This window comes from Hirundo rustica, chromosome 2 (assembly GCF_015227805.2).
Source record: "Hirundo rustica isolate bHirRus1 chromosome 2, bHirRus1.pri.v3, whole genome shotgun sequence".
Classification (NCBI taxonomy): domain Eukaryota; kingdom Metazoa; phylum Chordata; class Aves; order Passeriformes; family Hirundinidae; genus Hirundo; species Hirundo rustica.
Genome location: NC_053451.1, coordinates 25,651,481 through 25,666,202, shown reverse-complemented (window position 1 = coordinate 25,666,202; position 14,722 = coordinate 25,651,481). Strand labels below are relative to the sequence as shown.

At 43.1% G+C, this 14,722-nt stretch overlaps 1 protein-coding gene across 1 annotated transcript in view; it reads left to right on the top strand.

Moving 5' to 3' along the window:
* The first annotated feature begins 1,459 nt into the window (after positions 1–1,459).
* ARHGAP31 (Rho GTPase activating protein 31) overlaps positions 1,460–14,722 on the top strand; it is a 79,162-nt gene continuing 65,899 nt past the window's right edge. Inside the window, exons 1-2 of the mRNA XM_040054716.2 lie at positions 1,460–1,514; positions 8,306–8,490. Coding sequence (XP_039910650.1) covers positions 8,472–8,490 — 19 coding nt within the window. The 5' untranslated portion in view covers positions 1,460–1,514; positions 8,306–8,471. The remainder of the gene's footprint in view (positions 1,515–8,305; positions 8,491–14,722) is intronic.

Here is a 14,722-nt window from a genome sequence, read left to right as displayed (position 1 = left end):
TAACAGTCCTGTACAGAGGGGTTTGAGAAAAGGGTGGGTGGGAAGGGTTTCCACCAGATCAAAATAAGACTGTGAATCATCAATGTCACACTGTTGTGAAAATGTGTAAGACCATACTAAGATGTATGGCTAGACTCCTGTGAAGAGCCTGGGTAGTAATCCTACAGAACCAGAGACTGGGATGATCTCATTCAGACAACTGGCATCACACTTCAAAATGTTTGTGCATCAACTGGACAGTCTGGGAGGAGGGTGCCAACAAAGGTCAGTGGTAGAGAAAACAAGATGTGTGAGAAAAGACAGAGAGTACTGCCTAAGCTAGAGAAAATGACATTGTTTGAGGAGGAGGATGTGATGCAGTCTTCAACACATAAAAGGCCACTGCAAAAAGTATGTGATTTTTTTTTTTTTCTTCATATTTTTGCCAGGGAAAAGAAATGTAATGAACTGCAGAAAGAGGAATTTAAGGCTACAGATGCGCTGAAGAAGATTGTCTTGGATGGGTGAGTTTCCATCACGGTAACATTAGATAAATATCTACCAGGAATGGCCCAGATATAGGTAATTCTCTTCTGTGCAGAAGATGGCTGAAATTAATGTTTGAGGTTCCTTTTAACCCATTTTTTTTACTAGTCTACATTCAATACGATAAAGCCTCCCACTAGTCACACACAGGGGGATAGAATTCTGGCACTGGTATGCAGGGATAAGGAATGGACATTTGTTCCAAAGGTTGCTGAGCCTTGAGAAGAGAATCGGAGAGTTTCCAAGTCAGAATACGGCATCAAAAAGGATTAATTTCATGCATTATAATGCCAAGCAGGATGCTGTCCACACATCATTAAGAGTCAAGGCTTTTAAGGTCTGCTCTACACTGGCACAGAAAACAAAATTTGTCCCAGTGGCCTGTGTGAAAGCCATAAAAATAAAATTCTCCCTCATGCCCGGCTGCCATGCACTGGGCTACTGAAGAAGATTTGTTTGTCACCCTCCAGCCCGGTGACGGTTGCCTTCGAGCGGCATTGCCAGAACGGCAGAAAGGTGCACGGAATACTTTGGGATGGAAGTTTCTCCCTACAGAGCCATATGGCCACAAGCAGATAACGTTGTGAGCAGCATTCATTAACAATTTCCAAATCTGCAGCAGCTGGAGCGTGGGATCATTTAAAACATGACTGATTTACTTCCTGCAGCCTTGAAAAGGAGGGATCGGTTGGAACCCAAATGCACAACACATTTCTCCGAACTTATCAAACGAAGCCACATGCGTCTCATTAGCATCACACACCGCACTCACAGAAGTTACCTCTCGGGGAGGGTACTGGAGAGGCTCACAGGACAGCTGCTCGATAGAGCATTGGCAGGAGACCAGGTATCCCAGTTGCTGGGGTGGCTCCAGAAATTGAGCAGAATGGAGAAAGCGGGAAGAATATTTATAATAATCCCGATGGAAGCAAAGTGTTGGGCTACTATTTTGTTTGAGCTGCAGCAAGAACAACAATAAAAGCTCTGAGGTAAGGGCAATTCTTTAGGCAAAACTGTTCTGTGAAGGCTTGTAATGAGCTGCACTTACCTAAAAATAGCGTTCAAGTTAGCACAGTGTACCCTTATTTGTGGGACAGTGATCCATCTTTGTGCCCACCAGATGTTACTTCATTAATTATTGACAACAACATGGCATTTCTATAGCACTTCATAGCATTAAGAGAGTTTTATAAATAGACAGATAAAAAATTAATCAATCAATTTTGTTAGACAATTAACTAGCATCCACCGTTTTAGACTGAGATGATGCCAAGATTCTCCTTTTTTTTTAAAGCATGCAAGAAGAGAAAGACTGAGCGTGCCAGAAAAAAGAGAGAAATGCTTCCAGCCTAAAAAATGCGAAATAATTTCTGAATGTTAAGCAATGGGGTTAAATGTTTAGCGCTTCCAAAAATTTTGGGCACTGGGATGGAATTCGTCTCCCTCCCTTGATTGAATGCAGATGTTTGCATCTAGGCTCGTCATTGCGTACCTCCTTTATAGTCAGCAGAAAGAAATGAACCATGCCCTTCAAGTGCCCGTTAGTTGTGGTTGATTTTAAAAAGAGATATTGTACATGTCAAGGCCTGACGTAGGCATTGCACAGCTGGGGGAGAAGAATCCTCCCCTGACATCTCCTTTGAGAATCTGTCAGGGAAAATATTTTGAGCTTCAGCCCTGGAGCTGCTGCAGTTTAGTTCTTTAAAGAGGATGCAGGATGGTACCTCAGGGGAAGGGTAGCCAGGCACGTGGCGGGCACAGATCCCAGCCAACGCAAGAATGGCACTTTCTCTGCAAAGGCATTGCATAAGGAGGGCACCTGCCAGAGGGCAGGGAAAGCTCTGCTCCTCCCGTGCCTCTGCGTGGGCTCTGCCTCTGAGCTGCACTGCTGCAAAGAGTAAGTGTCTGAGAGCCGGGTTGTGAAGGAAACTGTTGCTCGGGAATACATGGGCAGGTCTGTCCTGGCTGGCTGGTTTGTGTTTAAGTTGTGGTGGTGCTGGGGCTCCTGCTGGCTGCTGTAAGCACAGTGGGTCGTGGTCACTGGCTGCTGTGTACTCTGCCACCCTGTCTCTGTGTCTTGAGTGGCCTCTGTGGGCTCAGAGGGACTGAGGCAGTAACAGGAAGGTTTAAGCTGAAGAGTCATTCCTGATAAACAGGAACATTACCCAGAAACAGATTGCAGAAATCCTTGCTCTTTTGTGTCTGCAAAAGGGCATCAGAGCTGCTGATACACTGAGATATGTGACTTCTTTCAGCCATTTCTCCACAGCAAATGAACTGGTGTTTGTTTAGATGTGCAGGAACGGGAGCATAGAGAGCAAGGTGCAAAGGAACAAGAGAACAGAAAGCTGATATTGTGCAGGGAATACAGCATGTCCTTAAGGCTGGGAGATTTGCGGTGTAAAACACCGGGACCAGGATCCCCTCTCTGAATAGCAGAAACCAGCACCCACCTGAGTATTCAGAATTTCACCTTCCTAGCTGACAGGACTGCAGAATTGCTAGAGGAGACATAATGGGAGGAGAAAAGGGAAGGAAGAACTCCCATACACAGAGACAAAAAATCATATTTCTTCCTCCTGTTTTGAAGACCAAGACCAGAACCATTCTTACCTTGGGGACAGCAGCATACAACCCCACCAGCATTTTACAAATTTCACTAAAGACTTTCTCTGTCATTTTGTTTTAACATAATGTAAATTCACAGCAAAATGCAACCAATTTTTAAGAGAACAATACCATACAAAGCAAGAGCAGCACTGGTTATCATTATCAAGGTCATACTAACAAGAGAAGAAGATTCAGTTGCAATGTGTTGGGAGTCCAAAGACATGGCCATTATCTTTTCAGCTTTCTCCTATATAGGCTTTTCTGTGTTCATCTGAGTTACCACTCTCCAAAATATTATTGTGTTATTAAAAGAAATATATTAATGGAAACTTGTCAAGAGTACTCATAATGGGTTAACATTTCTAAAGAATGTTTTAAAATGTCAGAGTTTTTCTGTGTGTGTACTCCTGTGTAGCAATCTTCAATGGGGATTTCACTGGCCGTTCCCAGGAGTGGAGATGGACATGCAGCTACACAGGCTGATGGCAAAGATGGGATATGTAGGAGAAGACTGCAAGGTCTTTTATGAAGTAACGACCATATTTCTTCTGTTTTTCACTCTCTCCCTTGAAAAGAACTCTATATAATTTCATGTTGATAGTAGTATCTTGATTATGAATAATCTTTCACTGTTCTTGTTTGATAGTCTTCCTTTAAACCTCTATCACATTACACATGTCAACTTGTCAACCATGAAATTTTCTTTCACGATCACCACCAACTAGAAAACATAGAGATGCCACTGGCCAAGCTCCTGCTACTGCTAGATCTTCTCCTCTTTCTGTGGTTGTACCTGGTTTCTAGAAGAAACACTACCCTGTTTGTCCTGTGCCCCAAACGTTTGTGACACTCTCCTGGCAGATAGAGGTAATTCCTGCCTTGAGGAGCTCTTGACTTCAGTTAAGAGAAGAGAAAAGAAAATGCTTCAGAACTCTTATATATTTAGTTATATTTAAATACATGTACTATATATAAAATGTATTTTATAATTAACATTTATTCTTTTTGTTTCAGCAGCTATACACAGCAGGTCAAATTAATCCCTGGCAAATTATTACTAATCCCAATATACATATTAATCTAATGTTTCCAGGCAAACAGAGACACTGCCTGGCCACTCTTTATCTGCACAGGTTGCTTTCAGTGGGAAGAAGCAGATCTTGCAAGCTCAAAGGAGCTGCTCACCTTTGCAGTCCAAACTGCAAGCTTTGGACAGCATACAATTTCCCCATGAGATTCTGAGTATAGGCTGGGCTAAAATCATGTTTCTGAAGGGGTTAAGATACTTTCCCATTTTGATTGTAGAAAATGTGGAGAAGTAAAAAAATAAAGCACATTTCAATTTTTTGTAACCCTCTAGAAGTGTTAATTTGGGCTGCTGTTCAAATCACCTGAATAATTTTGCTCTTCCCTGCATTTTCTTTTAATAAAGATGCTTCTATCAGGGCATCATTATTCAGTTCCTAGCAGCAGAACAGCTAAGAAGACTCTTCTGGTTGCAATCATTAATGCCACCAATCAAACCTGAAGCTGAAATACCTCAAATTTATTTAAACTCAGCCTCCCAACAGACTTCCGAATTAACTATTTGCACGTCTTCTCTTGTTTTGTTAAGACCTTCCTGCTATTGCATAATGAACTAAGGGGTCATAAGCAAAGAGATCAAAACACAAATCTTAAAAGATGCTTCTTTTCTTCATGAAATATGACCTGGGTATACTATTAGCTGTTTTTCTGCCTTATTCAAAAGTGAGTGCAGGATAAAAAAAGCACATAACACTGATGTGTGGCTGTGCATGAAGCACACAAGCATACACCTCAGCTTTCCTGCGGCAGAATTGTGACCCTTGCACTCCCTGTAGGCGCTCTGGGATCATACCACGCGTTACCACTAGATGTCAAACTGTGTCCCAAATCCCACAAATGCCTCCCGTGTCAAGTGATGGAGGGCCCTACGTCCTGCTCCTGCTGCAGCAACCGTGTCAGAGCAGATTTTCATTTTATTTCAGAGGAAAATGCTAGACAAATGATTGAGTTCAGGGGCTTTAGTTACTTCAGACACAGGGATTTCTAAAGGGATACTTTGCCCAGAGAGGCAGGATCAGGTGTTACTAACAGCTACTAATTATGATTTTGTCCAAAAATTAAATCTACCTGCTTGCACTGTTAATGAAAGAAAAAATTAATATAGGTCGATAGGGGGAAAAGTTAACTTACCAGCAAGTGAGGCTGTATTATTCCTTTGTTCCCTTTTGGCAAATTTTAGTTGTTTTGAAACCAAAATCAGTAAGAAAAACTGAGCAGTCCTTTGCTAAGGACTGCAGCTCTAGCAGCATTCGTACACGAAGCACAAGAATCATGATCAGCATTTGGATCAAGGATTCCCCCGCGTGCAACAAAACCCACAAGAGAAGCTTATTCCTTCAAGTAGCTTAATCTGGAAGTGTTGGAGCTGCTCCCTTGCAGATGAGCTGCACACTGAAGGCCCTAATGAAGGGTGTTAACTACAAGTCCTGTGTTTTCCTTCCTCTCCTTCCTCATGAGAGGCCTATGGCGCTGTTACTCTAGGCAGGTTTGAATCAAACTGTAAGCTTGATTTCTCAGATGTGTGCTTCTTTTTACTAACCTTCAGGTTTAAATGACAGCTCTTTTACCAGCCAGATAGGGTTCTTTCTCAACAGGAGGTGAAGAAATTCCCATCTAACTGGGTGCTTTCTCCGTGAAAGCTGTTACGTAAAGGATAGGACCTTGCCTTTAGCATGTGTTGGAAAATACGGTTTGTTAGGTGTAGGCTTCTGAAAGGACATGGCTTGGGCTCTTTTTAGCCTCACCAGCATCCTTCCTGTTTCTACCAAAAATAAACACTGCGAAGCTTTTCTTCTTTAGCACTTTTAAGCTTTCTTGGCTTTGTCACAAGTTGTGTCACAGGATGTCCCACATCACCACAACACACCGCATCACCACAGCATGACATGGGCTGAGATCAGCCGTGTGTGGGGAAGTGTCTGGGCCTCTCCTGTCTCCAGTGGGAGATGATGAATCTCCCACTGGATCAAGAGTGATCAAGTACACGGGGTGCAGAACCTCCCTCCACAGCCTAATCAGGGGGATTTCATCATCTGGCCTTGACCTTCTCATTTAGCAGTGGTCTCTTCCGCCTCTGAAAGGCGTAAGGCACCCAAGCTCCCCCGCTGAGCAGAGCCTCAGTTCTTTCCCTGTCCATTTTCCACATACATTCAGCGTGCTCGTGTCCCTAATTGGTTCCTCCTCAATTCCCTCCTCCTGTGGTCCTCCTCTGTGGCTGGCAAGGTGGTAAGAGCCCTGGAGGCACAGCTCTGTAAGGACACAGGGTCTGGTCCAGCATGGCATGGTGGCTGTCTGCCTCCCACACAGGGAATGGAGGCTCCGGCTGCGGGACAGCCAAAGAGCCGTGTGGGAAGGAAAGGCTGGCTGGGCCTCAAGCCCTCATCTGGAGACATCGTGTCAAGGCCCACAGCAGGTCCTCTTTGGCAGCCTTGCTTTACTACATGGAGCAGCGGGTCTGAGAGCAGGGTCACCTGGACAAAACAGGCTGCAGAACAAGCATGGTTAAGAAAGCTGCTGTGTCTGGTTACTCGTCCCCAAAGCTGTCTCTCCAGCCAGAAAATTTCATCTTGACACATGGAGAGGGCCTCCTCAGCAAGTGTGCTCTATCCAAACCAGTAAAGAAAGGGCCTTGTGCCAACAAAACCAGGCCAAAACTATGCAATCAGACCTCCAGCACGTTTAAAAATATCTCTGGGTCCCTGTACATCCCACTTCTCCTGGCTCCCTTTCTGTTTCTCAATGAGAGGAAGGAATCTCTAGCTAGCGGAGGTTTGGGATGTGGTTGAGACGTTTCTGTGGTAAAAGGGTGGAGCTTCCTTGTTTTCTTCTTTTTCCACAAAGTGCTCTGGCTCTTGGACAGTGACTGTTGAACGAAATCATGTCGCTTTTCCCCTCCACCCCCTGCCTCTCCTTCCCTCACTCGGAAGGTAAAGGAAGGAGCTCAGGGATGACAGGAGCAAGCAGCAAGCCTGAGCTTTGCACCAAAGCTCTCATTAGAGCAAGGTGTGGCCAGCACACCACGGCAGAGGCCAGCCAAGACAAGCGCTTCCCTTCAAAGGGCCCTCCTTCCTACTACACCAACACTGGGACACCCTTTCATGGGATTTCCCTGCTGTGGCAGCCCACACCCACACAGTATTTAAAAGAAGGATGATTTTGGGATTATCCCTGTGTCACTACCTGCTCCACTTGCCTTAAGAGTTGCCTCCAGCAACCAAACAACAAATTATCAGGGGCAGGGATGGGGAAATAGAGAACACGAGGGTGCCCCTTGATAGCAATGAAATGAAGTGGCTTTTGGCAGCTTGACAATATAATTTCTCAGTCTTCATTGCTCTCTCTGAATTTTATATCTGAGGCTCTATCCTGTTCTGAATATAATTCAGAAGTTATTCTCCTTCAGTGGCATGCAGTTTTACACTTAAATTTTTCTCCCTTCAGCATCCTCCTTAAGTGAAAGATACAGGTGTAAAAGTGAACAGCACCTGAAGGTAATAATGATGATCTTTTTACAATCAAACACTGGCATGAGACTGTGCTCTTGATTTTTCTCAGGCCATGCTGTCTCACTAGTCACAGCTGGCCCAAATGCCTGAAATCACAACTAGTCAAAGTTCACAGTCAGTCCATGGAGGAGAGAAAGTAACAGCAGAAAACTTGCCAAATAGCCTATGATAATAACCTGTGGAAATTTCAATCTGTTCTGGGGTACTCCAAAAGTAGAAAAAGAAGTGAGATTTGCTGAATAAACATTTCATGGCAAAATTATTCACTGTGATTAGAATCCAAATAAAAGGAGGGAGAAGGATCCAGAATGTTTTATGGTAATAGACGGCATTATGGCATTGGCACAGGAGGAATGTACTTCCTAGGAGAGATGACAAAGGATCTGTCTCCTTATTGGCATTTTTCAGAAGCACAACAAGAGGCATGACTCTAGAAGAAAAATAGAAGCCGTTTTCATCCACTACCTATAGATCCTGGGGCCCCAGAGCTGAGCTGTCACATCTTATTTTTATATCCTACTCCCAGAGTGTGAGTGTTTTACCAAGATGTTTTCTTTTCTTCCATTTCGTATTTTCAGCATTTGCTATTGTTCTGCAGTCTCCAAAAGGGCTCTGGGAACCCAAGGACATCACGAAAAGCTGAAGTATGGGAAACATTGTACCCGGAAAGGGCAGAGCAGGAGGACTGATAGGGGTGAGAGAGACTCCAAGGTCTTCTGGAAACACGCTGCCTGACTATCCCTGATGCAAGAGCTGTACTCAGGTGCTGTGGTATTTCACAGAGAATATAAAAAGTGTTTATAACCCTCAGGTATTGAGTGGCTGTGGTTTCACATGCCTGCAATAAGCAGGAGCTAGTGTTAGCCTAGAGTGAACAGAAAAGGCAATGTTTTGTAATATTTTTTTCTTTTGTTTGGAGGTTGCTAAGCACATACTGAGTGCTGGGGGTCTCCGCTGCTATTTACCTCTTCTCTGGCCATAAAGAATGAGAAAAGCCAGCAAATACGTGAGAAATTGTGTTACTTATTGCAAAGGTTAACCTTAAAAGAGATGACCTTGCTCAAAATCAATTGAGGGTAGCCCAGATAGTTTAAAAGGGAGACAACTGTGAGTTGGCACAAATTGGGGTATCTTAGAAGAGCATTTGTAGTTTCCACATGACTGATATGTGATTATGCCTGTTTGAGATGGTGTGCTTTAAAAATATCAGCAAAAAAAGGATGATTGGTGTAATCTATTTTAATTATGCTTCATATTTGTAGTTATTTCTAAAACTCCATAAAAATTACCAGAAAACAAAACTAAACTGAACTAAAAAGGTTGCTTCCTGTTAGCTGGTAATTAAAACATCCTGATTTGAAACTAAATATAGCCCTTCCTCTAAATTTGGTAATTTTTTGCTAGACTGGGCTCTCTGCACATGTAAATAGAACAATCTAATTGCTCACTTTTATTCAAATTCATAATTTGCATTTACTTATGTTAGAAAATGGTGAATGGCTTTGCTTATTTATGTGATAATAATTTTTTTTAACTTTGATTTGTGTCAAGCTATTTTTAGATAAGAATTGAAATTCAATTAAGATGCAGAAAGACAGCATTTAAATTCTACTTTTCATTTGACAATGGAGCTACCCAGAAGTTGTGCAGGACATAGAAGCTGATAAAACTGATTTAGTAAGGAAAGGAAATAGTATCTGTTGGTGTGAATCTAATTGTTTCTTTTTGGTTCATATGTCTTACAAGGTTTTAGAGCTAATAGATCTCAGCCTTTCCAGCCTCACTTATAGTGAGATGAAAGAAGAAAATCTAGTCTTACTTGGTTTTCCAACTTGCTATGAACTTTGTAGTGCTGATAAGAGCACTAGTTGTTGATTCAAAATAATAATAAATAATGAATTAATTTAAGAAAACCTCCCAGAACTTCTAGGGAAAGGAGCTCTCAGACTTCAGCAGATTTTTCTATTTTTTTCACTGGTGACTTACCTTACATTGCTGGTGTGAGATTAAGCCTTCAGTACACAAAATTTCCCATTGATTTCTCATACAGGTTCATTGTCTAAAATGAAGGTCCATTTAATTTAAAAGCTAAAAACACAATTAAAAACCTCCAAACCAGCTGTGATTGCATCCCTAGCAGTCCTCCCGTTGCTCCCACAAATTTCACATCTAAACAGAAGTGTCTGCAAGAGGCTCTTCCCCGAACAGGACCCATTCTTCGATCACCAAATGCAGGCTTTTGTTGCATGTTCCTCAAAAAATTAGCACACTTCAGCAGCCATCTCATTGCCATCCCTGAGCTTCTCAGGATATCATTAATCCGCCTTCTCCTCCTGATTCTCCCTGCTGGCAACCTCCTCTGTTTCATGCTCACCTGGAGCCCAGGTCTTCTTCCACCTGACTGTGCTGCCACAATAGGTCACAAAAGGACCCCAAGCACAAAATCCCCCCGGCCATTCAAGCAGTTGCCTGGTACCTTTCTTTTAGGTAAGGGGCTGTAGCTCTATTTTGGAGAGTCAGAAAAGCATGTGGCTGCAGACCAATCCCTCTCACATCTCCTAAGCAACCACTGAAATAGATGAACAGTCTTTTCAAAATGGCACCATGATGAAGTGATTTGGCAAAATGCGAATATAATTTCCTGTTGACTGTTAAGGCTCCATAAATGAACTTTAGTCACTGAGCACAGTGGATCTGTGTTCTGCAATAAACAGCAAGTATGAAATAACCTCCTCCTGTATTGCAACACAAACCAAGATCACAGATTTCTTGTCCAGCCTGTGTGCACTAAATCAGGAGCTGCTACAGAGACATGCCTTTGTTTCTCAGCTTGACATCCAAATTTTTCCAAGTTTTAGGGTTTATATCTTTGAAATTTCTCTGTACACTAATGATTACTGTAGCTTTTTGGTAGTGCTTTATCCTGAAATCTGAGAGTTTTACAAGAAACCCCCTGACAGCAGGAGCTGGGACTTTAGGGCAGTTACTGTGAGACAGTAAAATTACAACTCAGAAAACCCAACACATACTGGCTTTTCTAATAACTCCCTTATCTCCTATGACAAAGGCAATTCCCAATTGCCTCAGTTTTATTAGGGGCCTTTGACTTACTCAAATTGTTTTCTGTGGTATGTTGAAGTGCAACACTGTAGACTCTTGCTTACTGTGTCCTACAGACCCTGTCTGCTAGGGGTCAGTGTGAAATACAGCCTCTCCTTGCTGCATTAATTTCTCCCTTTCTTTCTCCTGATTTACTTGTAAAACATGAATTGCAGCACTTGAGCGGTTCACTGTACCCTCCATTCTTCTAGTTTCTCCCTGAGACTGCTGTCCTACAAAGCCCATGAATCAGTGTTGTGTGCCCATGGTGTCAAAATATTATCTATTTATTTTTGCGCCAGCTACGTTTTTTTTCTGACAGCGTGCATTCTCCTAAGCTGTCCTTAAAAGTTGGTTCTATTTTCAAGTTGGAAATACTTGGTATTGTTACAAAAAGATGATATATAACTATAACTCAAACCATTGGATTTGGCCCAGCATCTCTTAAATTTGCCAGAGAACTGTGTGTATGGGGTGATCAGTGGAGTCAGAGCATGACACTGGCACAGGGGTTGCATTCACGCCTGCCCTCCTCGTCACAAGAGATTTATACCCCTCCTCTCAGGCAGGGCTACCAGATGTGTGGTTTAGGCAGATACTTTTCTAGCTAGTCTTTCTCTTTCCCTAAAATTTGCTATCATTCTGGTGCTCAGCATCTTTCTTACTCAGTTGGAAGTGTTGGCTTTTTAAAACCTCTCTAGTGCTTATAGGTCTAAAGGAAAACCCAAACCTGATCCAGCTGAAGGATGTTCCTGGAATCTCCCTCAGGGATACACATGTCCTATTCTGGCTAGAGATATATTGGCTCAGAGGGCCAAAAGAAGCAGCGAAGTTGGAACTTAAGGTAATGGAACAAATCCATTTTGGATGGAAATCTGTGATTTCCAGGCTCTCATCATTCAGGCTGCTGTGGATCAGGCCGACCTCTCAGTCTTAAAAGAAATTTTCATTCTCTCTTCTCCCTGTATGGCTTTTTTGTTTCTTTGCTTGTTTTCTCCCCCCTCTTTGTTTTTTCTTTGGCCCCATTTGTTTAAAAGAAGCAGAAGTAATCTTGTTCTTGCTCTGCACACTAGTAGGGCTGGGACTGCTTCTTCTCTCCCCTTACAGTGCTGCTGTAGCAGAGAATGGTGGCCAAACACCACAAGAGCACAGAAAGGAACAATTTGAGGGGTGAGGGAGAATGGCATCTGACCACACCTGTAACCCTATATGTACATGAGCAGCTTCTGCTACAACCAGGGCAGAGATAGCAAAAGCTTTCCAGGAACGACCTGCTGCTAAAATGTTCTCTGGCAGGAATACAGAATTAGGGGTGAGGGAGAACACAGAGCAGATCTTACATTGCTCCTTGCCATCCTGATTTGTTGTCTCTTGGCATCCTCCTCGTGTCTTCTGACACCTCCTCAAAGACAGTCCCTGGGACAGGGCCACACCACAGAGCTCTTAGCAAGGGGAAAAAGCCCATGGTGGAGGTTGAAGTGAAGAGTCACAATTGCTTCCCATCTCCCAGTACAGTATGTTACAAGGGGCCCATTGCAAAGCTTGGCCGCCTGACAGTTTTGTTTGCAAGAGCGTTGGCCCCTTTCCAAGCAATTCTTTCAGGTCTCATTGTTTGGTAGGAAACAAACAAGGGGAACAGCACTGGGTGGGCACACCAGAAGAGGGTCTAAATATAGCAGGGCAGCATTAGGGAGCCAGGCTTCTTAGCCAAAGCTTACTCTAAAGATGACAAACCCGCTCTGCTAGTCTACAGAAAAGACACCAGTTCTGCTGTAGGCACCCCAGTTACAGAGGAGAGGGCTCCCTAAATGTCCCAGTCTTCTTGGCCAGCTACAACGATGCTGCACTAGCCATAAAAGTTGAAAGCAGCCTGTTAAGCAGAGTAAGCAATTGCAAAGCACAAAGAGAATTATCACTGGTTCTAGCCTCAAGTCTTCTGAGTACTTTCTGCTATAATTTACACCCTGTATAACTTCAGCATGAGTCAGGAAATAATCTGAACTACAGACTTAGGCAATGGGGTGTCAGAATGAAGACAAGCCAAGCCCTTTTGACCTGTGATGGAAAGAAGATAACTTTGTGCCACCTTTGCCTGGAGGTGTTGAGACTCAGCAGGATTCAAAATAAATAATTTTGCTGACAGCACTGCAGAGCTGGTGACATTTCTGAAAGCAGAGGAAAAGAGAAAACAAGTGTGCTAAAGAAGTTTAAAAACACCCTTCATAGCTTGGCATATCCCCATGGAAAACACATCCTGCTAGAACAGCCAGGGCACAGGTAAGGAAATGTTAAAGGAGAAATGTGGCTTTCCCTGAGGGAGTATATGGAGAGCTTTAATTTTACACATCCTGAGCGAGGGGACACTCAAATTTCAGGCAGAAGGAATCTCCCCACAGAGCTGATTGTCTTGCTCAGTACCTTCAGCATTTGAGAGCACAGTAGAAAGGCAAGCTGTTTTTCCACTTAACCTAGGGGCACACCTGACCAAGAAGAGAGATGTGGCATGAGACAGGAAGAAAAAACACGAAGGAAGAGGGAATATGATCAGCCTTGCAGAGAAGACAATAGGAGATCATTTGTGCAGACCCACCAGAGCATTTCCTACAGGGATTTAGCTCAGCCAGCAGAAATAAGAAACAACAAATGTGCCAGAGCCTGCCACATGCAGGAACACCTGGCTTTGCCTGATGCAGCTGCCAGCACTCTGCCCCTCACAGCTGCCAGCCCTCATTAGAGGTGTCTGCAAAGAGGACATGTGGCTTTTGCAAACTTGTATTTCCTCTCTTCCCTCTTCCTGCCTCCAAATCACACTTTTCCCTGCTAGAGACAGAAGAAGGTGTGAAGCAGCAGACTGTCCTAGCTGAAGACCACCACCATATCTGGTGATTCTTCATAGGAACTCATCCTTGTGCTGAATGTTCAGGCACAATAAAAAGAATCTTAGTTGAAAGCTTGTGCTAAAACAAGATATAATCTCTCATACAAAAGATGATTCATGCAAGTGATCAAGAGAAGACCTTGGAATAAAAGAAGCCAGGTTTTAAGTGACTTTTAAAAATAGCATGTAACAGGCTAGCTTTTATCCCTAAAATAGTAAGTGTCCCCTGAGCTATTTGTTGGGGTTTTTATTTCCAACAACAACAAGAAGATTATTATGAAACGGCCCTTATCTTCTACAGAAAGTGACCAAAATGGATGATTGCTGGAGTGAACCCCCAAACTCACTTTTCTCCCTTCCAGCTTAGTCCTTATAATAGAGATTAATTCTCAGCCCTTAGCCTTGAATCACCGTTAAAATAATGCAAGGCTGCTGCAGTCAGGTTAACCCACAATTTCCTTCTCCCGTGGCAACATGATTAGCAGAATAGATGATAGGAGAGATACATCTGAAAGTGGAAATACAGGTAGTGAAGTGGGCGCTGGTTTCAGTGCTCTCTGCATGGTTGTGAGCTGGGCTAATCAGAAATTATACACGTGGGGTTTTTTACAGAGTGCTGCCAATGCTCTTGTTTGGCAGAACTGAGGACAGGAGAGACTAAAAGGAGAGACTAAATAGTTTTTGGTTTTTTCTTTAATTTTTAATTTTAGGCCTCTGGCTCAACAGACTTTTCATTACTGTTAGAACAGTGTTTATAGGCTAAAGGGTGGGGGAAACTGCAACAAAACCAGTGGGCTGCAAATGTGGAGGAAGAGATTGAAACTCTCCTTCTGTCTCTTAAGCTGTGGTAGTCAAGATCCCACACAGTGACAAAGCAAGGGGTGTCTGAAGGTATAGATAGATAGATAGATAGATAGATAGATAGATAGATCTCCTCAGGATTTTCTTCTCCAGCTGGGTTTTCTCAGCTCCTAGTCTCCATCTGTGATTAAAAATTCTGATTATCACTTGTATCCAC